The sequence below is a fragment of the Elgaria multicarinata genome, chromosome 1, assembly GCF_023053635.1.
Source record: "Elgaria multicarinata webbii isolate HBS135686 ecotype San Diego chromosome 1, rElgMul1.1.pri, whole genome shotgun sequence".
In the NCBI taxonomy this organism is placed as follows: domain Eukaryota; kingdom Metazoa; phylum Chordata; class Lepidosauria; order Squamata; family Anguidae; genus Elgaria; species Elgaria multicarinata.
In genome coordinates this window covers 191,412,811-191,437,867 of record NC_086171.1, presented here as the reverse complement: position 1 = coordinate 191,437,867, position 25,057 = coordinate 191,412,811, and the positions used below count along the sequence as shown (strand labels likewise).

Genomic DNA, 25,057 nt, shown 5'->3' with positions numbered 1-25,057 from the left:
GCTTTTATGGGAATCAATAAAAAAGGGTTCCATATAAAGCACTTTTCATGGCTCAATAAAATTCTCCAAAACCAAAGAGAAAACAAACCCTAACATAGTCCCCTGTGAAATAAAGAAACATTTTAACAATAGCAACACATGGAATTAAGTATTTAGCTTTAGAAAACAGGTCATATTGTGGTCATCTTAGTAGGAGTAGGCTGGGAGTGTTTGTTTTGTTGTACACCTGTAAACATTGCTGGGAAACCTATGCTGCAATGTGGAATGTTTCTCCAACTCCTTCTATAAGAATAGTCTTGATGCTTGGTTTTCAAGGGACACTCACCTATGAAGACTTACATGGGACCACAATACCTGACGGAATGCCTCTCCCGACATGAACCTACCCGTACATTACGCTCAACATCTAAGGTCCTCCTCCGGGTGCCTACTCCAATGGAAGGTCGGAGGATGGCAACAAAGGAGAGGGCCTTTTCACCGTTGGCCCCCCAAATATGGAATGATCTCCCTGACGAGGCTCACCTCTTCCAGCCCCCTTTTTAGTTTTTGCCACCCCTGCGTTAAAAGTTGGCACAGAGGCTTTCTAGAAAGGTTCAGTAGCTGTTGCCTTACCTACATTTGTTCTTACTCCAAACAAACTGAAAAGCTTCCAACTCAGCCGTCTACCCTGAGCTTTCCTACATTAGATACTCCTCATTGATTCAGTTCAGAAATCCTTTATGACAGACTCCTAAATGGTCTGTTAGAGGAAACAGATAAGAGAACAGAAGCCATGATTGAATCCCATGTCCATTTTCTACCAATCTATTCCTGGTCTGACAACAGGTAGGACCTAATGCAGAGGTTCTCAAATGCTGCTATAATCACTGAACAGCACAGAAAATTATTTCACAAGCCTTCCATTGCAAGGCAGGCACTTCACCTCACTTTGAGTACTCTGGCCCTCAGCCCAAGGCATGCAAACAGTAGGAGCATGACTGAATGAGATCAAACAACCGGATTTGAAGTCCTCATAAGAACAGCCCTAGACATATCTAAAAGAATGAGGTTATTGCCTTACAGTTACATCAGAACTGATTGGAGGAGCACATTCTACTAATTTGCGCAAACGTTTTTGTACTCTGCCTCTCAGGTCAACCAAGACACTCAGTGGGATGGGTCAGTGAGACAGTCAGGTCTATAATCTGGGCAAGTCTATGCCTGCCTAGGGTGTGCGTTGAAACCAATTATCTTGCTCAAGCTCTGCACTCTCTCCATGAGTCATATATTGGTTTCTAATGGCAAATTATACTCAGTCTTAAGATCACCTTCTTAAGATCACCATTTTCATTTAAGTTTTTGCATCTGGTCTATTGGAACTGAAAGAGTCTGCCTCTGCTTCCTCCATTCTATTGGCTTCAGTATCCTCTGCGTTCTGTGGTGGTCAACATCTTTCTGAGCACACAGCAGCTGTGTTTTTCAAAAGCCCCAGCCAACGAAAACCTGCACCTGGGGCAGCTTTGAAGAGTTATGTGAATAGTTCTTGACTATTTGGCCTTAATATGCTATGAGTAGAGTTTGACAGTGGAACTGAAGCAATTCACCTAGTGGGACTAACTACTGTCCATCCATGTATTTTGTTTGTTGGATGAAGAGGTCTGAAAATTCACTTAGAATTTTTCTAATCACTGGAAGGAAAAGCCAAGGAGAAAGCATTCCTAACCAAATCATAACATGTTAATGTTTGAACTGGACCATGGCACAGCCAGGACAATTCTGGCACTTTGCTTCCAATTTGCAGCTCCTTAATACTGTCATTCCTCAGACACATAGTTTAAATGCTATGCTTTCTAAACTGATGTGAACTTAATTATACTGGGGGTGAAACAACCAACTTCTCCTTTATCTTATCAACTTTTTTTTAAAACAACAACTACAAACTTCCAAGTAAATACATTAGTGAATCCAATCAAGATTTATTTATTTATTATTTCTATCACTTCCTACGAGATCTGGATAGGAAACTATTCAAGAAAAACACACAACAAAAATCAAGCACCTAATTAAAAATTTTGATACAGAAATTAAAGTTATTTCTGTCCATTTGGCCTCAGTTATTTAATGCCAGCCAAAACATGTGGGTCTTGCAATGCTCAGAGTTTAAGATCTTTAGGAGAACTGAGATTCATAACTTTGGAACAGCCAGCAAGAACATCTCTTGCATGCTCTACAGGGTAGTTAACAAGGCATTCTTCTGTCTTAAAGACAGAATTGCAAAAGCAACAGAACACATGCAGTTGTCTAATGTAAACATCTTGCATGCTTTCTTACACCAAAGGAATGTATGATCGTTGGGAGAACAAGGGGATCCTTATCACATTATCTAATCTCTAATTGCAAAAGCTCTTTTGACCAATGTCTTGGGCCAGGAGCAAGGAAAATAATGGAGAAGTTATATTCTCTAGAGATCTCCCCCACCCCACCCCAGGCAATAGTTATATGGCAGTTAATCACACCATAGAAGTTATGGTTCACATTTTGCCAATATGCTGCTTCATAAAAGTTATTTATACAACAGATCACTTGAGATTGGCCTAGTAGTCCAACCATTTTGGGACACTGATTATAGCGCAGATGCAAAGCCATATTACAGCAATGCATTGCCATTTGAAGCCCACTATTTGGGCAAGGCTATATTGGAGAAGACTTCTTCAGGGAGACATTTCAGGAGAAATTGCTTTTCGCCACACAATTCTACTGTTGGCTTGAAAACTGCACCAATACTCATTGCTCAGTTGCAGTGCTAAGTAAGCCATAAAAGAGTCAGGTATGAAAGTGCCTGAATCTACACTGCCAATTACCTTGGCTCTGGAATGAAGTGGGCTCACAAACTTGCTATGCTCCAGCCATAGTTACAATCACAATGTCAGAGCTGTCAGATTCCACCCATCCACCCAAACTGGAAAATTGGATCCTTTCTCTTCAAATTAGTACAGTTCAGAAACGGGATTAACTCCGTCCCAACAGTCTCGATACAGCTTCTGAGACCTTTCCAGCATTCCAGTGAGGGCAGCACAAGCCTCTGCATTGCATACTCCCATAGTATTTGGAGAGGCTTCATTAGCAGATCTCAATGCCCAGTAGGGACTCAAAGGCCCTGTTCAGAAGACATCTTAAACCATGGCTTTAACCATGGTGGTTAAGTTAGAAAGCCAGGTTGTGTTCAGAAGACTCCTTAAACCATGGCTTTAACCATGGTGACTAAGGCAAAAAGCCTTATTCACTTAAAGCCATGGTTTAAGGTGACTTCTGAACACGGCCCGGCTTTCTAGCTTAATCACCGTGGTTTAAGGTGTCTTCTGAATGGGGCCATAGAGGAGATGCTCCCTGAGATATTCAAGATAAGAGGCCTTTTAGGGCTTCAAAGGTTAAACCAGCAACTTGAAGTTTAGAACTTGTGCTGTCTCTCTGGATAAAGTCCAGTCACCATGTGAAGGTCTATGCTGCTCTGGGGGCAGGGGGAAGGAGGGGTTGTTTCTACTGAGTCATCATAGGCTAGCAAGTTTTGTGTTTTCTTTCTGTGCCTTCCTTGTTCTCCATCTCATTTGTTATTTGATGTTTTAATAAACTTCGTTTCTTGATTTGAGTATGGGAAATGATTTCTGACCAAATTTATGGAGAGGATTTGTTTTTCTTCCCCCACCTTGCAACCTAGATTATCTGGAGCATATTTCCTCTCACCGGACATAATAAAGGGGAGAGAGGAGCATTCTTGTCCATGCAACACTAAACTAAGTCTTTAAACGATAGTTTAGCATTATGTCCAGTCCAATCCGTTCTGCAGAGGTTATTTCCACAAAGGTGTTTGGCTCAGCGACTGCACTTTATACTTCCTCAGTATTATGGTGAACTCCATATCCCCAGCATGCTTATTAAGAGTACATATTTATATTGTACAACACCCTGTTCCTGTAGTCCAGTTCTTATTAAAAATACAACCATATCTACAGTCTGTACTAAGAAACTCATCTGAATTTCTTCACTTTTGAATTTTCTTTTCAACTTCTAGCCTGGTTCTATGTAGAATTGGGTATGCCAAAATCAATGGAAATGAACAGAACATAAGAACTGCCATGCTGGTTCAGACCAAGGGTCCATCTAGTTCAGCACTCTGTTCACACAGTGGCCAACTAGCTGTCGACCAGGGACCAACAAAGCAGGACATGGTGCAACAGCACCCTCCCACCCATGTTCCCCAGCAACTGGTGCACACAGGCTTACTGCCTCGAATACTGGAATTAGCACACAACCATCAGGGCTTAAGTGCACTGAAATGCAGCAGAGGTCACTAGGTGTCAGATAGAATTTTCAAACCTATAAAGTCCTCCAAGGTTTCACTGCATGGCCAAAGTTTCATTAACGATCTTTAATTTATTGCTGCTTTCAAAAATCCAGAGATAGAAAACTCTTATTAGCTCTAAGCAATCTGTGATCAAGATGAAAGTCTGACCCTAGTTTAGGACAAAATCAATCTTAAACTAATGGCCTACTTCAGCTTGGGAGAGAGCAAGAAGCAGAGATAAGATAGCAAGTTAACAATTAACACCCACCTACTGTGCTCCTATAAGCATGGTGTTACTATACACTAAGAATTGTGTCTTTTTCATAATTAAAAACCCCCAAAAAACATTTACAACGCATCACGTACATTTAGCAAACTCTAATTCTCAAAATGCTATTTCCTATAAATTATTCAAATTCACTTTATTCCAGAAAGTAGTGTTTTGTTCCACAATATTTTAGAAAGTTATTTCCATTTTGAATGTAGGCTTTCCCTGGGTCATAAGTAAATGAACTATGCCACTCGATTTTACTGCTCCTTTATTGTAGCTGTTTTTATGCTGTGTTTTAACGTTACAGATGATGATGTTTTAATTAAATTCACATTTTACATTTTTATAGTTCCTGTGATTGTAAGCTGCCTTGAGTGCCATTTTCTTGGTAGAAAGATGGGAACAAATCAAATAAATCAAGGGTGGGCAGAAGGTAGATCTCCAGACGTTCTGGACTTCAGCTCCCAAAAGGCCCTGCCAGCATGGCCAAATGTCAGGAATGCTGGGAGTTTAGGTACAAAAGATATGGAGATCTACTTACTGGCCACCCCTGAAATAAATTAATTGCTTTGCCATTAAAATCATTAAATTCCACCAAGCAGTTAAGACAAATCAGGGTTCGTTTTGTTTTTTTAAATTACCAAAGTTTACAGTTCACATGAAATATTTCAAACTGAAGAACTATAATGGCATAAAATAAGCTAGTTTTGCTCCCTCCCTGTTTTTCTTCACCAGCAGAAAAAGATGCTTTTATTCAATTTTTAAACTGTTATTGTTGTGTTTTTAAATTGTGTTTTAAGGTATTTGCTCATTATTGTTTTTATCAAGTTTTATTAGTGATTGTAAGCTGCCATGAGTGACATTTTTGGTAGAAAGTTGGTGTACAAATAAAAAAACACAAATAAATTAGCACAGAAACAAGTGCATTTAATGTGTAAGCATATCACAACTGCATAGCCACAGTAGATTAAATTTTAGGTGTATATTAATAAAAGTATAAACAAACATTAAGTATGTTAAAATACTGTTTGCATGGGTGGAGTAATTATTTGTTCTAATTTAAAAATCAACAAATGGGCCTTGCATCTTTCAGTCTAATTTATCTCAGTCTGGAATGAGATTAGTTTATAGCTACATTGTTTTCCATTTTTCTAGCAAAAACATTTAAAATGTAGTCGTAAATTATTGTTTGAAGAAACTGATTACAAGATACGTAATTACAAGCAGCCTTCTTATCCTTCCTGGATCAGCACTAGGGTCAGAGTTCTAAACACATTTTTTTAAGTTAGTAAACATTTTTTGGATTAGTTGCCAAACATAATTGCACTTTCTATAAAGCTTATTTTCCAAACACAAAATCCTAGACTTTTAAAGCTACATGATGGAATAAGAAGTGAAAGATACTTTTAAGCTGAATGACTTAAAACTTTGTACTGATTTATCCTGATAATGGATTTCCCTCTCTATCGTCTTTTTTTTTTTTATAAAGGAGTACTAAATCTGAAGAAGGAACTGGTAATTTTTTCTCCCATGGATGTTTTCCAATTCAGATGCATCTTTGGCAAAAAGCCTGCTAGTAAAAGGGGCCACATAGGCACCAGATTATCTCCTTGCTTGATATCAGCTGCACAATGAAGCTAAGATAGTTCAGATTCATTTTGCAAAACAGGATCTGACCATTTATAGTTTGGCTTAGATTGGCAAGAATCTGCTTCATCTCACATCCATCTTGCAACTTGCTTAAATTAAGCAGACATATGCATTCAGCACATTTCAACCCACACTCCACTATAAACTGTTCGGTCACATGAAGGGGCACAAATTTTAAGCAAGAGAAGATGCATCTTCTAGGATGGCCTCATAAAACTGCAAGGGTCTCTTGTAATCCTAATTAAAGGTTTCATTCTTTTAGCTTCATCCCGTTTTATTGCTTCCTGTTAAGTGTAGCTTCGGGATTAGTGATGAATTGCCCCTTAATTGATCAACCTCTGTCCTGCTGTGGGTGAAGGGGGGGCACTTTCATGACTGATTTCCTTGTATTATTATTTTTTTATTCTTTCTTAGCATAACAGCACATCTTTGCTATAAAAGTAAAACAACAAAAAAGGACAAGCCTCCCTCACACCTCCAGTGGAACAGGAACTGACATTGGGGCAATTCAGCACTAATACCACATCTGTGCTTAACAGGAAGCAATAAAATGCTTCCTAAAATACTATAATCAAGGCACAGTAACACAGTAATCAAAGCCTACATAGCACTTTGACCATCCACATTGGACATGCCACCCCTGTAATTGCATTTTATTGTCAAAAAAGAAAAAGAAAAAGCAATAATGCATCACAGATCAGATCTGAAAAAAACATGGGAGGAGACTACAGAAGGCAATGGGTGGGTGTTAGATAAAGTCAGCCCCATAGAACTGCACAGCTGAGTCATGTTTGTCAACAGCCCCAGCTAATTTTGTACACTACAAAACCAACCAAATCTCTCATTGTGGAATGATTAGCGACCTCAAGTTCTCTTATACATTACATGATGAAATCTTCCTCCTGTCTCTTTGTTGGCGCATGTCATCAACAATGGTTAAGAAATCGTGGGTTGTTTGAAATGCAATGAGAAATGCACTGATCCCAACCTGCCCACTTCTGTTGCAATTAACGATCCAGGAATGCCCTGTCCCTGGTTTGTTTACATGACATCTGAACCCAGAACTCTGGATTTTTGGGGGAGTTTGAACCCATGATTTAACCCCAACAATCCCCAGTCTTATCCCCCTATAACCCAGAGTTCTGGGTTTGGCATTCACATAAATAAACCTGGGAAGGGGTATCTCTGGGTTGTTTAATGAAGCAGAAGTGTAAGGGAACCAGGATGTGTGCTCGCTCGCTCCTACTGCATTTACCAACCTATGGTTTGTTAAGAGTGGGTTGCTGCTAACATGCAAACTTGATATATGTTTCTACCTATTCCATGCACCCATTCTTCTGTGGGAATAATTATTCACATTATGTTGTAACTGAGCATCTAAACCCAAAAGAATTGCTTCTTGATACATTTTAAAAGAATAAGAATCTGACGAGTCAGTGTTTGCAGGCAGTGTATAGCAGGGAAGATAGACAGACAGATTTGGTAAAGTAGGGAGCAGAGCCACAGGTGAGCGGTAATACATTACTTGGCATGTGGCGCATGCAGCATAGAATAGACCTGGCTTTGATGTTGAAAGCCTTCTCTCCAGCTTTTAACCCTCGATTAACAAGTCTAACCACTTCATCCGGAGTGAGGTCTCCCCTGCACAAAACAAATAGAGAGATCAGTTAGCTCAGGGATCCCCAATGCAGCACATCTCAGGGTCAATTTTATTGTTTATTAATTTATTATTGTTTATGAATTTTGTATCAACTGAATTGAGTTTTTGTAAGTACTGAATTGAAATTTATTTGTAGGTTTATATTAGCATTCTTATGATTGGATATTTTTTCATATTGTTAGTCTTTTAAAATTTTGTATCTTGTTGCTACACACTGATAACACAAACACCCCAGCCGTTTTGGGCTTCCTTTTAGAGTAGGGGTTGGCAACTTGCAGCCCTCCAGATGTTGTTGGACTGCAACTCCCACCATTCCTCACCACGGGCTATGTTAGCTATGGTTGATGGGAGTTTTAGGCCAAAACAAATGGAAGGTCACAAGTTGCCCACCCATGTTTTAGAGAGAAAGGCAGAGTACAAATAAACTGAATAAATGATTTTCACACTTTAAAAGAGCATATGTGTTTGTTGTGCCTCTCAATGATTATTAATGCTTTTTAGTGTTCATCGCCTTGTGTTCATTGAGCAGAGAGCAATGCAAAATTAAAAATAAATACTGTATATACAACATGCAAATACATGTTACAAATCCACTAAGGCAGAGGATACACACCTCTGGAACCTAACATAAGGGGAAGTGAACTGTGGAGTAAGTTGCAGGGGAAAGTGACAGGTAGGAAAGGGTTAACCTCCCCTTTCTTTCCAATGCTCAGCTACAAACTCCTGAAGTTGCTTTTCTCTAGAAAAAACACCCATTAGGGTACATATCTGCATGCAATATTAGTTTCCCCCTAAAATCTGAACGGAACATATGGGGACACATGCTCCCCTTTATGCTTTACAGGATTCACCACAACAGAACACCCAGATACTGATGGTGAATATATCTGCCACCTAATATCTAGCTCAGTAGTAGGGGCATATGAATTCTATGTGGGACATCTCATGTTCAATCCACGTTTCTCCAGTAAAAAGGATCTCCAAGACCGCGGGGGAATCCTGACAGTCAAAGCAGTTAATACTGAGCTATGTAGATTAATTGTCTAATTCAGTTCCAGAACATTCACAACATTCAAATCCAGTATTTTCTAGAACATTATCTAAGCAAACCAGGGAAGAAGCTTAGTTGCCATATTTCATATTTAAATCAAATGAAACTTTATTGTTGTTGTTGTTTATTTTTATAGATTTATTTATAGTATTTTTATCCCGCACCTCAGCCAAAAAGGCTCCTGGAGCGGCTTACAATCAATCAGTAAAGAAGACATTGCTTCCCTCAGGCTTACATTCTAAAAAAGACATGAAACATGAGGAAAAGGGGATGGGGAGGGAAGAGGGGGGAAAGAAAAAGCAATTAAGATGACTGTTCAGCAGGGCTGGTGGGAAGACCCTGCTCCCTCATCTCCCAAAGGACGAGCAGACCAACAGCTCCTCCCACTTCCCCACAGGGACCAGATCTGCACCAAGCAGGACACTTTGAAACGTTTTGAAAACAACATATGGAGTGTGTCCTGGCCCCAAATAATTGTCACTACTGTTATAAACCGTTCTAAGGCAGTAGTGTAGATCCTGCCAGGGTCATAATGTCAGTTAGCCTGTCGGGGTTAAACTAGAACAGGCCCTGATGGTCTCTCTGCCTGCTCCTGTCTCCCTCGCTTCTTCTTCCCCACAGGGTCAAGATGTCTGTTAACCCTGTGCGAGGGGATCCAACTGGAGCAGGAAACTCATATTGCCAATACTTTAAAACGAGTCTATTTCTGTAAAGGTAAAAAAGTAACAATCCACAGCCTCCAATAGAAGATGTGATAGTTACTTTGCAAATTAGTTCAAGATACCTAGCTGCCAGCTATAGTTTGATAATGGCCAATTGGCCATGCTAGATCATTGAGTGTAAGTAAATGTGTGTGTGTTTTTCATCTGGGGACCGCACCCCATCCCCCAACCCTTGTTAACATGCACAGCTTCAAGTTACTCTGGCAGGAAATACAACAACCAGCAAACCTTCCTCCTTCTCTTATTCTCCCTCACCACCTCTTTGAGCTCCCCAACAAAGCTGAATTAAAGTCTAATTGAGCAATGTATTGTCAAACAAAGCTCTGATTCCTTCTAAACAAATTAAGAACTGTAAAGATCAGCTGCAGGATCTCAACCCAGTAGATATGACAGCTAAATCTGCTTGGTTATTAAAAAAAGGAAGTTGTGGAAGAAAATGCTTCTGTTTTATCTCTGATTCCTTTCCGAAATTAAGAGTAACTTCTGCCAAAACCACTCACAGCTGTTTCACACAGGCAAGATGGATGAAATACTCAGGGCAAGAGATCCCACTAGCATGGAAGCAGTCTCAAAAAATGGGCTATGGGAGGGATGGAGGAAAAAATAGAGCAGGCTTGTGAAATCAGTAGTCCTACATTCCAAAATGGAGAAATAAATGTACATGCACTCCAAGTACTGCATAAATATAAACACTCTGGATTAAATATTACAAAACAGACAATAGGGCTGCAATCCTAAAAAGCCTACACCCTCTTCCCTGTGAGTAAGAATCACAAGGAAAGCCTCAATAATTCAGTTAACTTGTGAGCACATCACAATCCATTATTTTATTCATTCGACATCTCCAGTGTGCCATTTTGTCTGCAGACAGCATATACCTAACCTCTGGATTTGATGGTAAAGAGTGCCCAGAACAGCTGTAAGCCCAAATTGTCTATGAGACCCTTGAACTCAACTTAAAATTGAAAAAAGTGCATGTCGTAACAACTTCATAATTGTGACTGGATATCTTTGTTTCTTGGCTAAGACTGCGCTGTAACTTTTAAATCCTTGTAGCACTTCAAAATATGATAAAAATCTAATATTTAACAGGTTCTATCATATTTTGAAGTGCTACAAGGATTTAAAAGTTACAGCGCAACCCTATGCATGTCTCTTGAGAAGTAAATCCCATTGTGGTCAGTGGTGCTTACTCCCAGGTAAGTGTGCCTAGGACTGCAGCCTTAGTCATGTTCTATCTGAAGCAATTAAGAGTGTTTGCAATTCCTAAAATAACTCTTCTCTGATTCATATCCTGGTTGTGCTTTTGATTCTGTATTTTGTATTTGTGTTTTTAACCTGTTGGTAGTTTTATTATGGTTTTAATTTTTGTGAACCGCCCAGAGAGCTTTGGCTTTTGGGCAGTATAAAAATGTAAATAAATAAATAAATAGCTGAAAGTTTAGTTACTTTCTGTTGTGCTGTTGTTGAGGAAATGTGTGAATGGGCTGTTTTGTCTGTGCCCACCCTGTTTTGATGTAAGCCCTTTCTATTAGAAATTAAGTTCTATAGCAATTTGACCCAAACTGTAGCCGAAAATATATTGAGAAGTGTTGACACATTAGTCAGAGTGTGAGCCTCCCAGTGAGGCCAGGAAGAGTAGTAACCACAAATGAACAGATGTTCCAGGATTGGAATACCCATCTACGTGTTGTTTTTCTAGTCTTAGAATTATCTGCACTCTGCACATGCATAAATGCCTTGTTTATCATTGGTTACTGTATTGCAAAACTGTATTATGATTGGTTTATTATATGAGGAAGTTCTGTTGTTGCTTCTGAGGATGTTACCCTATAAGTATCTTAGCGTTGCCTACAACTAGTGGGCAGTCCTTCAGATCCTCTAGGGTTTGCCACCTTGCAGTACTGCAGGCTGCTCGTAATAAAACTTTTCCAAGATGAGAGAAATTGTGTCTTGAGAGTCTTTGACCGCCACTCAGCGAACCAAGGGAACCTGCCCTTTCGGGTTCCTCCACACTCAGTAAGGAGTTATATGTAACCTGGAAAGCCTGCGTACCCTTTCCCCATCAGAGGATGCCCCAATATTGTTGTAAACAGCCCAGAGAACTTCAGCTATGGAGCGGTATAGAAATGAAATAAATAAATACATAATAATAGAAGAATGTGAGTGCTTGTAATGATGGTCTCCAAAAAAGTGAGATAGGGTATGATCCAACCATAGTTAACCACATTAGAGTGCCATTGATTTCAACTGGAGAATTAAAAAATTCCTAATCCCCTGCTCTCATTGACACCAATTGGATTTAAATAGAGTAATCCTGTGCAGGTTTACTCAAAACTAAGTCCCATCGTGTTCAATGGGGCTTAGTCTTAGAAAAGTATGCACAGAATTGCAGCCTAAAATGCTGAACTTTAGGGGCATTGTTCTTTTCTCTCTTATTCTCTTGAGAATGATACAGGACTTTTCTCTCTTATTCTATGGAAATAATACAGCAAACAATAAATGCAAAGAAATGGCAATGAAAACTTCAACATTAAACCAAAATTGTACAGGGAGAGTCCTTTAAAGAAGTGGGTACTTCTTTCGTATTTAGACAGCAGAAAGCCAGACACGTAGTTCACTGATCTCTTGTGTGCTGTGGAATGCTAACAGGCATGGGAAGAAGTTACAAAGTCCCAACATCATCACTGCACATACGACTCAATGGAGAACTGCTGCTGGTCAACGTATTGCATAACAAGCAATATAATTTTCTTTAATTGCACACTGCCAGCCAATGGTATGTAGTTATCAGATGTTTGCTTATTTTGAGGGTTATTTTGCATTGTATTTTCTTACACATTTAAAAAGTTACTCACTTTTCTTGGTTCCAGGGGATAGGATGCACTCCACAGTTGGCAAGCAAGTGAGGACAGTACCTGGCCTCAACATAGATTATATTCTCCTTGGCTTTCATTTCCACGAACTCATAAGCAATTCTTTCCACAGCCTCACGGTCCCCCCTGTAAATGTAGAAACTTGTTTTTTACAACAGTGGTAGCCAATTAACAATGAAGAGCTTGTAAAACATAGATCTGCAGTACAGTGGGAGTGAGTGCTTCTCAGCAGACTGAATTCTAAACTTCACCAACACAAGTCCTTGCAAATTTGCAAGCCTAATCTGACCACAGCTCAATAACATTTTAGTTAGTATATTGATAACCTGGTTTTCCAAAAAAAGTTTAAGATGGCTTACAATAATTAAAACCATATAGTAAATCAAGCATGGTCTGATCCAATTCCAACCTCCAAAATATGGTGCAATGGTTAAGCTATGTTTGACATTAATATAGAATTTTTTTTTCCTATTTGAACTTGAGGTATTCAGATACAGGTTAATGCGGAAATTCAAGATACGTAAGTAGCCACTTAGTTACAACAGGGAATCTTTCCAATCCTTTTCTGCACTTCAAGGCACACAGGTTTATATGAAGGAGTTGGGGAAAAGTGGATTTAATTCTAGATGAAGAGTGAAACAAACAGCAAAGCGTACTCAGGACTTTCTGGATCAGAGCCCTGCACCGATTTTGAATTGGAACCAACACGAACTATACTTGCCAATGTCCTGCTTCTATTAATCAAAATCTGTCATTTTTGTTATTCACGAGAGCCAAAGTAATATCTCTAAGTGATGAGTCAGTTCTATATTGGGACCTCAAAAAAATAATGGTATGAGCCAATTGTATCAATGCCTAAGCAAACAACTTACAGGGTTACCAAGAGGTTTTGTGGGTCCTAAGAAAGACATGTCAGTTACTTCTCCCAATTTTTGAGCTCTGTGGCTTCCTTCATCAGTTATTAGCATTTGTGCACAGTGACAATGCAGATGAAACTCAAACCATGATTCGACATTGCTTGCATGAGACTCACACTTGCTTTCTCCCCTTGATTTCTTAACCTCGATCTGGGTTTTTCGCAAGCCATAGCTTGCTTGTTAGTACAAACTGGGCAGACTACAGTTCACTCAAACAATCATTTGTCTCCAATCTGGGATCACAAGCTAGGATCAAACCCAGAATTCTGGGCAAGCAATTGTTTCAGTGAACTATAATTTGTGTAGTTTGAACAAAACAGCAGACCTCAGTGCTGCATAAGGGGAGGAGGCCATGCAGATAACATAAGTCACTATTTGCTGTTGCATCTGAACAGACTCACAGGATAGGTGCCCTTATATCACAATGCCATGATTCCTCCCAAATGGTCTTGCTAGCCAATCACTTCTGTATTAAGATATGAATTAACAGATTCAATAGATTACATTTGTCCCCTGCATTTTCTCTTTCAAAAGAAACAGAAGGCTGACCTGAACTTTATAGCTACAAAAAATGTTTTATTTCTTTAGAGAATTTCTATGCTGCTTTGCATTTAAAAAAATGAATCCCAAAATTGTTTACTAGATAAAATCATGATAAAATTATAATAAAATCAGTCATTAAAACAATGAAGCCGTGATAAAACAATTAAATCTCAATATAATAGCCAGGTAGCAGTTAGGGAAACTCCTGGACAAACACATGTACTTTACACTGTTGGCAAGAACTCCATCCTGCCTGATCTCAATGGGGAGGTAATTCCACATAGTAGACACTACAAATGAGAAGGCTTATCTAACACTTGTTGAATTTATGCAGCCCTTATTGAATTCAGAGTGCTGAACACCATATGTGCAAATGAATAAGTGAATAACACTTGAAATGCTCTATATAAATGTCAAATATGGGTTGACCGGGTTTGGACAATCAGTGGGGGGAACAACACAGCATGAGTTATTTTCCCTGTCTCCATGTCCTATGACCAGCATTTTCCTAATTACCTTTGCCACGTGACAAATTGTCAGGTCAGCTGAACCTAGCACAGCATGGCAGGGCTAGCTTCTTACCCATTCTACAACCCATGGTCTGCATTACAGGTTGCGAGGTGGGTGAGAAGCTGCCCCCCGTCGTGCTGCATTTAGACAACACGGCAACATGCTGGTTGTGCGGCTGGCATGTCCAGGGCAGGGGAAACAACCATAATGCATTGTTTCTTCTGCTGATCATCTAAACACCATGTTAAGTTAGATCTGATGAAGCAGTAGTCCCTCCACATTCAATCAATCACCCCAAGTGATTCTTTAAGCTCCAGTGGGAGCATACCTGCTAAAAGCGTAAAAGATCCAAGGAGAAGGAATTGATGTCATGGGAGAAGGGAAGTGTGTTGCTCACTGTAAATCCCCGCTCCACCTCCATTAAACTTTAAGTTGGAAGACAAGCGTCCCCCACTTTGCTAAAAGCAAAGTTGAAGTAGCAGTTACTACAATTGAATAATGTTCCCCTTCATTTACTTTCCAGCTAGTAGGTTTGCACAAAATTCCCCTCCATTTACTTCCCAGCCATGAAATTGGTGTATATTTCCCAGTCTCCCAAAATGAGCAAATTTCCACAACTTTGAAAATAAAATCAGCATATATGCAGTCTTGCCTTGCCAGTGTCCATGTCTGCTATCTAATCCTTTTTGCTGCCTTTGACAGCTGAAACAGACTAGGAAATTGACCAGGCAAGACCGCACATATAGGACAGCTGTAAGAGTGCATTTGCGCACTTCTCAAAGACCAAACAAACAAACAAAACTTGAAGAGATTTGCTCAAATGACTGGGACAGAAAAAATAAAAATAATAAGGGTGGAGAACCAGTAACGGGCACTTTGAAGTGCTGCTTGGGTATTGGCGGAGAGGCAGTCCCCGCAACCTACAATGAAATTGCTGTGTCAGGTTCATACAACATGTCAATCCACTGTGGGTCGAACAAGCCTTAGAACAAGCCATAGCTTGTCAGGATGGCTTGTTTCCCAAAAATAAGCCACCCTGCAAAAAGCAATCTGGGTTCAGATGACATGACCACCCATTGTGGCTAGTAACCCACAGGATACTATGCCGTGTGAACCCAGCCTATAATTCCTATAATGCCCCATCTAGCACAACCAATTGTCAGGGATGACCAGAATTGTAGTCCAACAAAATCTGGGACAAATGGTTGGGAAGAATGGAATATGGTCCAGAATTCAAGAATAAGAATGCTACTTACTGGGAAGAGATGAGTTCAGTTCAGACAACATGTTTCTCTACGCAGTGGAAAAACTCCACTCAATGGCTGAGTTCATGGGCTCCCTGTCAATCAAACACAATACGTTTGATTGACAGTTCCTCCACCATCTCTACTCCCCCAGTCCTCCTGATGGTATCCCATCAGCCATTGCTGCAAAAAAAGAATCCCAGCGGCTCTCCCACTTCTTCCTTTTGCCACTCTTGCCAGAGAACTTTGTAGCCAGTGGGGACAGTCAACTCAGCACATCAGAAAATTACACAGAGCCCTCCACGCAACATTCAACGCAGCGCTTGTGCAGGAAATCTCCTCTGCACAGCATGGATATTCAGCATGGAGTGTTTTCTAAAAAAAACACCACCTCCACCTTGGGGTGGAGTTTTCCCTCCAGATAACATCAACGGTGGTGTAAAAACTCCACCGTGGAGTTCTAAAACCACTCTAAAGAAACATGTTGTCTGAACTGAGCCTTGATCTACAACGCCAAGTCAGGAAGCCCTAGGAGTACTGCTCACACAATCTGTACCAGCACTGTGTTAGTGTCAAGATCAGTATGCAACACGTTGTACTGATTCCAATGAATCTCATCTTTTACAACAGCTGTTCTAAAGCTGCCCACACAGGGCTTCAAAACGAAGACAAGTTTTTGCATGCCCTTAGAAATTGCTCCTTTCACTTAGCTAATGGTTGAAGGTACAGGGTCACCATGCACCAGCAAGTCATCAGCTGTTACATTCTCAGTAGGAATAATGGCACTGATCTCTATACAACTTTGCAAATTAAAGTTTATGCTTATTTGGTCAAATGTTCTGATAGACAAGAAAACAGGGAAGCCTTAAGCTGGAAACATCCAAACTTTGACAATGGTTAAGACAGATCAAATGGCTTTACTTACGCGATTACTGGCATGTAGAGAGAAAACTTTGCTAGGAACTCTGTGAGACTGGATGGCTCTTTGAGAATAACATGTTGTAGGAGGCCTTCTAATGTATCTTCTGGGAGCTGTATTCCCCTTTTCCTAGAAGTTTTAAAAAATACATGCATCAGCTGCTAAAGGCTTGATTGGGTTAGTTCTGAATTGAATCTGTCTAGTATGCTGATGAAGAAAATCAATCATCAGAGAGACCAGGGCATTTGTCCTGCAGTCACTGACTAAGCTTACAGCTGAGTCTATAACCCCTTTGTCTTATGTACTAAGAAAACTATGGGTGCTTCCAGACAGAGGGCTCCTAGCGCTACCAAAGAGAAGGCATTGTGCAGCAATTCCATCTTTTTCTCCTTAACAGATTTTCTGCAGTAAGAAAAAAAGACAGAAGACATGGTGGAAAAGCACAGGATCGTTACGAATGGAAAACAATGTCAGCCCCCACCCATAAAAAACTTCATGAATGAACAATGGCAGGATCAAATCCTCATCTGGAAACACCCTATAAGTATGCTTTGAAACACAGCATTAGGTTCATTGTATAGAACTCCTATTGTCTTCTCTTCACTTTTACATAATAAAACAAAATTTCTTTACTTTACGTTAAAGGAGGCTAATCTGACAGCTTGGGGTTAGTTCTCCTACAAGAAACTAAAAAGAGTGCAGGTAAACTTCTACTCTGTACACTGTACCCAGCTACCCCTTATGATGCAGTCCAAATGCTCCTCCCTACCAGTGTTCTATAAATCACAAAAAATCCACTTCAGTTGGTAAGGGGTGGGGAGAAGTGAAAGAGAGCACTCAAAACAGCACACACCCCAGAAAGAAAGAAAAGGCAACAATCTGCAAACACCAAAAGAACAAGGCACGTAAGTGGAATACAATACGTAGGATTTTGGTTTTATGAACAAAGAAATTAGAACATGGTCATGTAGAACTTGTGTCCCCAGCTAAACCTTAAGCTTAAAATTCAGCACTATCAATCAAGTAACATGGACACTTCCTTTCTTAGAGGAACACTGCCAGGGAACCATACTCCTGCAATCCAGATGTTTCCTGACCTTTACTTCTATTTCTTTGGCACAAGAAAATTGAACGAGTGCCTCAGTAAACAAAATCACCTCACTATTGGCTTGGTAAGTCCCTTTTGCAAATTCCTAGGAATTCCAGAACAGTGGCCTTATATGATGGTTATCAATTCCCATTGAAACACAAGTGTTTTGTTGTTATTGAATTTACACCGATTGTATAAGCCTCATTCCCACTGCTGTCCATCAGCTGAATGCTACCTAGCATTTTGCTGTAATAGTGGGGTTCAATCATATTTATAATCCGCTAGTATTTGCAAATGTCCTCTTAACTTTTAAACAGATTTTCAGATTTGGAAATAGTCTTTAAAAAGCACTTTAAAAGATATTGTAGAGCTGGAAAAGGTGCAGTAAAGGTCAACTAAAATGTTTACAAAGGTTACAACAGCTAAGATTGTTTAGCTTCGAAAAACGGCAAGTAAGGGGAAACATGACAGAGGTGTACAAAATGATGCATGTTGTGGAGAAAGTGGATAGGAGACATTTTTCTCCCTCTCTCAGAATACTAGAGCCCGGGGTCATCCCATGAAGCTGATTGGTGGGAGATTCAGGACACCTAAAAAGAAGTACATCTGCATAAACTATGGAATTTGCTACCTCAAGATGCAGTGATAGCCACCCATTTGGATGGCTTTAAAAAGGGGTTTGACAAATTCCTAGGGGAGAAGGCTATGCCTATGTACACCAGTTGCTAGGAAACAAGGGCGGGAGGGTGCTGTTTCACTCATGTCCTGCTTGTGGATTTCCTGTCAACAGCTGGCTGGTCACTGTGGGAACAGAATGCTGGATTAGATGGACCCTTGGTTTGATACATCATTTCTCTTTATGTTCTTAAGTCTTCAATCACATCAGTCATTACCAGTGACACTGAATGGAATTTTAGACACCTGTGGTAGAACCTGGCTTTCACACTCTTCTCAGTTTGCTTCTTTTCCTTCCTGACTCTCACAGCCTCTCAATTCGGGGTGTGGGTTTGAGGGACAGTTCAGATAGAGGGAACCATGTCAGTACTGTACTTTCAGATTGCAATCCAATGCATACTTACCTGAGAACAAGCCCCATTGGATATAGTAGGACTTACTTCCGAGTTAACAGGCATAGGATTGTGCTGCTCATCCACTTTCTCTACCAAAGCACACTTGCTTGTTCTAGAACAACTGAACCTTGCTTTCTAACCGACAAAATACAGATTACCAGGAAAGTGGGACCAGATATTATATTTCATTTGTCTGGAAACAGAATCATCACATAATTTCTGTAAACCGCCCAGAGAGCCCTAGCTATGGGAGCAATAAAATAAATAAATAAATAAATAAATAATATTTTGCATGCAATACCAACTATTAATATACTACCATTTTTTAAACAAGGGGAGGAGAGAACCCAAACCCAACACCATTCACTCACTTGCCAAAGTATAAAATAGTTTCTGGTTTAATAGATCCATCCAAGTGGACGTGAAGTTCTACCTGCAACAAAGATGAATAGATGTGAAAACTATTGTGATATAAAGGTGGAAAAGCATATCCAATGTCAGTTATTTGCGTGCAAGTGAGCTTCTTAGTTCATAGCATGGCAACACTCTTTCCCTATCTCCAAAATTCAAACAACTTTTGAAACTGGTGAAGTTCAAAATCACTAGTGGAACAGTACTAACTTCCAGGACAAAAAATAAACAAGCATTTATTTGCATATACATAAATTGACCTACTTTTTTTTCTCTAAAGGAGTATTCAGAATTCTCGTTGCTACTTTTCACAGAGCAAAACTATGTAACCAGACTCTTGAGAACACATAGAACCTGTGGACTACCTTTGTGTCCAATATCTATCTATTAAATTTGTATCCCGACCTTTCTCCAAACAACTCAAGGCGGCATACATGGCGTCTTAACTTTTATCCTTGCATCAACTTTGTGAGGTACCTGGTAACCTTTGTAGCCATGGACGGATTTAAACCCAACCGTCCCCAGTTTAGGTTCAAATTTCTAGGCACTTTACTTCACTACCTCATTGTTTTGGACTGATACAAAGCTTTATTGGCATTTATTAGCCACAAAAAGTCTTCAGTTTCCCCCTCTTTCCTATCTGGTCGATCGCTCACATATAATCTACTTAAAATTCAGGGAAAACACACCAATGGATTTATAAATACCATCCAGCCCAGATGAATTCAATTTTCTCTATTATAAGCCTCATTGCAGTTTCCAGTATGGTGACACAAAGAACCCCTACAAATTAGCATAACAAGCAGTAACAAAGAAATAATTAAATGTACAGAACTCAACATCATGGTGGCATTATTTCTGGAAATGGAACGAAGACAACTTAGCTACAGTGGATTATATAAATTAAAGGGCGGGGGACAGATTTGAATTTCTATTTGCCACCTCAGAAGAATAAAGGCAAACCTAATAAGCAGTAGGTCTGTAAAAACTAAAAAGGAAAAGCTAAACAAGGTGAAGTGAACATTGCAAGTTCTTTCTGCAAGAAAGAAGAGACAATAACACTATCAGCTTTAGAAAAAGATGTGAGGTATTTAAAAATGCTTGTCTTTCTGCTTAACAGGCTATACGCTGATATCAAGAAGAAGAATTTTCTTCAGAAATGGCTTTTCTATGATTTTCTGCTCTCTTTCTTTCAAGTGCTCCTGCTCTTGAATAGTGAAATCGGGTGCTAAAGAATTAAAATAATACCCAAATGTTCAGAGTGGTACAGGTGTATGAGGAAGGGTGAAGTGTTATCACTTGACATATTCCACACAACATTCGCAATGGCTACCGATGTGCAACCCAGGGAAGAAATGGTATTTTCTCAGTGACAAATACATGTGCTGGGGAAATGCAGCATGCCCATGATACAAGCAGTACCTTGATGAACATACTCTTGGATCCCCTGCAACAAATTAGAGACAGTTATACATTTACTGCATTAAAAACTGAACGAACCTCTCTGGAAAGTATGCAAACAGGACCTTCAGGCCCACTACTTCAGATCACTGAATGGTTTCCCTTGAACCACTAGTGCCTCATGAAAAGGTGGCCCAAAACAAGTAATCCCTGAAATGTATCCAAAAGTCATGGGAGTGGAAAACACCATGTTTATTTCTGAGATCACCAGGCTTACAGCCTAGTTGCTAAAATATTATCTGTAACTTCTTCCAAATAGTTTAGCTTGAGTTTGGTCTGTTGGAACAGAGTTGCCATGCCACATAGAAGATCTTATGACTAGAGAAAGAACAGGAAGCAGCAATGGATGTCTGTGAAAACCTGGGAAGCATGAGTTCTTGAATTCTTGCTTTAAGTTGAACTGCAGTAACAAAGCGTTCACTCAGATTCACACAACGATTTGATGCGTTGAGGTTTTTTTATATATATAAAACCACAGATCTAGTACAGGGCTGAGCAACATCAACAATTAAGTGAGAGCCAGTGTAGTGTAGTGGCTAAAGTGTTGGACTGGTAGTTGGGAGATCCGGGTTCTAGTCCCCACTCAGCTATGGAAACCCACTGGGTAACTTTGGGCCAGTCACAGACTCTCAGCCCAACCTAACTCACAGGGGGGTTGTTGTGAGGATAAAATGGAGAGGATTATGTATGCCTCCTTGGGTTCCTTGGAGGAAAAAAGGCGGGATATAAACGCAATAAATAAATAAGTGTGGAAGTTGCATTGTATCTCTGGGATCCACACCCTGGCTCTTACTGGCAAATTTGCCACCAAAATTTGGTGGCACAGCAGTACCAATCCTGCCCCTGCCCCAAGATTTTGCTTGAAAATAAAGCGCACAGGGAAAGCATGTCTTGTTTACAAGTAAAATTTGGCACTTTTTGTGCTGCTGCATCACCAAATTTCCACGGGGCAGCAGCAGTGAGTGGGGGACGCAAAAGAGTCCAAGGAGAGGTAGCTTGTAGGCCACTTGTTGACTACTCCTGGTCTAACAGAACAAATGATTAAATTAAATTGTTTACTTGACATGGAGTCATAAACAAAGCCTCACAAAGTATTTATTTCTATTTGGCTTACAAGAAAGTGCTGTTGTCATTCTTTGCAAAACTGACTTCAAGTGTTCAGTATCACTACTAACTTCTAAACCCACCAGCCAATTACCTCTGCTTTCGGCTGACTGCATAAAGATACTTTCTTCTTCAAAGGGGAAAACTGTCTCATGTCTCTGTACAATCTCTGCTTACACAGCAACAATGAAGAGTAATTTGAGAAAAGCAATTTGGCTGGGCGAAGTGTAGTAGTCTCCAAACAAGCCAAAAAAGGAGCCACAAATACATCAGATTCCCTGGTTCACTTGCCTGCCCCTTGTCTGCACATTGTAAAGAGTCATCTGATTTTGTATAGAGAAACTGCATAGCTCATCATGGGTATGCTAGCAACTTCCCCTTCTGGTAAACAACTGGTGGGGGGAATCCTCCTGTCCAATCTATTGTTATAAATTTGTGGGAATTGTCAGAATGACTGCAACAGTTCTTTAGAAATTCCAAGTCAAAGTTGCCAGACAACATTGTGTTTTGTTAAGGAAAGTACAGGTGGTGTGCTTCTATGGGAACTAATAGTTAAACAACTGCTTCTTGATACATGAAAAAGTAGAAAAACTTTCCAGTAGAAAAAGTACTGGAAAAGGGAGCAGAACTCCTTCACACCAGATAATCTAGGTGCTTATGAAGGAACAAACGAAGGCTGCAGGCTAAGGGCTCATCTACACCAAGCAGGATTCTCCACTATGAAAGCGGTATATAAAAGGCAGAAGCCACACTACTGCTTTATAATGGTATTGAAGTGCACTGACAACTGTTGGGGCCCATTGACACATACATACTGCTATATCCTGCTTGGTGTGGCTCCTGCCTTTTATATACTGCTTTCATAGTGGAATATCCTGCTTGGCGGAGATGAGCCCTAAGAGTCAGAGAAGTCCATGGTTAGAGAGATTCAGTAGGTCCCCTGTCTTTTAAGTTTCAGGCAAGAAGCTAAGATATTTTTATTGCCTTAGGTTTTTAGTGTGGGTTAAAGTTCTGTCTTCCTGTTTCTACATTGAACTGTTTGACCCTGTTCCTGGTTTTAATGTATGAAACTGATGTAGTCATTCAACCTGTTTTCAAATATTACAAAACACCGTAAGCCTCAAAATAACCTCATTCCAAAGGACACTAAACCTGAGTAAGTGCTGACCTGCTAGAACCTTTCACCACTTCGAGAAGTGGGGTTAAAGTAACACTATTCACCATGACATCTCCAATCCTAACAGCCAAAGCTTCCTAGATTGGAAAATAAAGTTTAATAAAAAACTTTGAATCAGAAGTAATACGAATTTAACTAGTTTGAGAACAGGATGTGAGTTAGAAATAAGCAGCAAAAATTCTGACTTTAAATCAATCACTGACCCATGATCAGTATATATATAAAAATCAAACATCCCATCCCTTGAGATACCAAAGCTGCTCTACGTAGAAGATATTGAGCCTCATCAGATGAGGGGGGGAATCGGGTTTCCCTACCGTTGCTTTGCCTCCCGCTTCTGTCCCACAATAGGGACGAGCAGCTTCCTCTTTCTTCACACGGGAAAGAAAGAGGAAGCAAGCAATGACCACATGCCCCATTCAGTGGGCATTTTTATAGTGCTGCTTCTCCTGTACACAGCAGGAAATGGCAGCAAGTATCATTACATCCCCCCAAAAAACAGATTCTCTGGATCTTTTTTTAAAAAAACGAGAAAAGTGCAGAAGCGGGAGATATGCGGGAGTCAGACATCATCGTCAAAAGGACCCATGAATACCTGTGAGCAGCCAGTAACAAGTGTGCTATAAACACTCATTGGATAACGCTAATTATTTATCGGCTACTTATTGTGCTCTGGGCTTGATAAATCCACAATGTAATGCTTGAAAACAAAAATCCAAACAACTTTGTCCTGCAGTACAAGCCAAGACACAGACTCTGGGATTTTGAATTCTTTGAACAACAGACACCCATAAACTCCACATCCCAAATCACTTTTGAAACTTCTGCATTTCAACAGTTGTTTCATATGTGGCATTAGGTGGTGCTATGCCTATTTGTGATATGTTCGAAGTCCCTTTGTGGGCAGCCACACAAGCTAGTCACCCAGGTCTATAAATGAAGCTGTGCATTCTACACGGTATTCAGGAGGACTCTTGCCTGTCGTATTTCCCTGCAGTGCTGTACAAAGCTGCTGAACAGGCTCCTGCCGAGCTAAGTACGCAGAGAAGCTGCATCACTGAAGGCAGTCAAGTGTACTTAGTGCCTAATACAACCAAGAAAGCAGGTTAGATTAGGTTAAGCCATCTCTCCACTTCGCTCAAATATTGACAGGTCTTTGGGGACTACCCTGACATCAAATGTCCTATTGTAGTAAATTGTTATCCTAACTGATAAGTATATATTTGAACTACATGCAGAGTATAGTCCCTAACTCATGTGATGTAAGAATTTCATTCTCCCTCTTTTCCCTCCTAACTAAAGAAATTAGAGCACATTAAAGAATAGTACTCCTAGGACATGCATGAAGTCGTACTAACTGCAGCGGAAAGATACAAGTTATCCCAGATGGGATCGAAGAAGTCACAAGACAGATTTACAAAGCTGAACAATAGTAATTGTAGTGTACAACACACTACTGTTATGCTTGCAAGGTTTTAGCATGTTAACAAGTTCACGGTCTATAACACTAGATCATTAATCTAGAACATTTTCCCACTGAACCAGTTCCATTAATTACAACCTGACATATATACACAGGCTGTCCAACTGAAATAGAACTATGTCCAACCCTTTTATAAGTGAAAGCAGCAGCACCTTGCAAATGAACTGGTATATTGGCACAACCACTTAGCCTCCCAATGGTTTAAAGGAGCGCTGCCAAGCCTCTGGTGAATTGCCAAGGGCCTGTTCAGACACAAATTTCCAGGGAGAACTTAATAACTATTGTCTTGAGCTTGTGTACACCCCTCCTCCTCCCAGCTAGAAGAAAAGGGGCATGTCTACACCTCCCTGCGATCCGGGAGGGAAGGGGGAGGATTTCGCGATATGCTGATTGCGAGATCCTCCCCCTGCATTCACACGTGGCATGTGACGTCCAGAGAAGAAGAACATCATGCCTCGCCATTTCTTTTTTTAAAAAAAGACAGGAACTGGAATGCACCTGCGCTCCAGCGCAAAAGTAAGATTTTTTAAAAAAGAAAAAAGTCCCAAGCCCGCTCCCCTGATGGCCCTGGACTCTC

The 25,057-nt window shown here is 40.2% G+C and overlaps 1 protein-coding gene across 1 annotated transcript in view; it reads right to left on the bottom strand.

Annotated features, from left to right (window-relative positions):
- Positions 1–25,057, bottom strand: part of ADA (adenosine deaminase) — a 45,673-nt gene that overhangs the window by 12,763 nt on the left and 7,853 nt on the right. Inside the window, exons 2-5 of the mRNA XM_063120265.1 lie at positions 19,216–19,277; positions 16,691–16,813; positions 12,534–12,677; positions 7,768–7,883 (exon numbers count right to left, since the gene is read on the bottom strand). Coding sequence (XP_062976335.1) covers positions 7,768–7,883; positions 12,534–12,677; positions 16,691–16,813; positions 19,216–19,277 — 445 coding nt within the window. The remainder of the gene's footprint in view (positions 1–7,767; positions 7,884–12,533; positions 12,678–16,690; positions 16,814–19,215; positions 19,278–25,057) is intronic.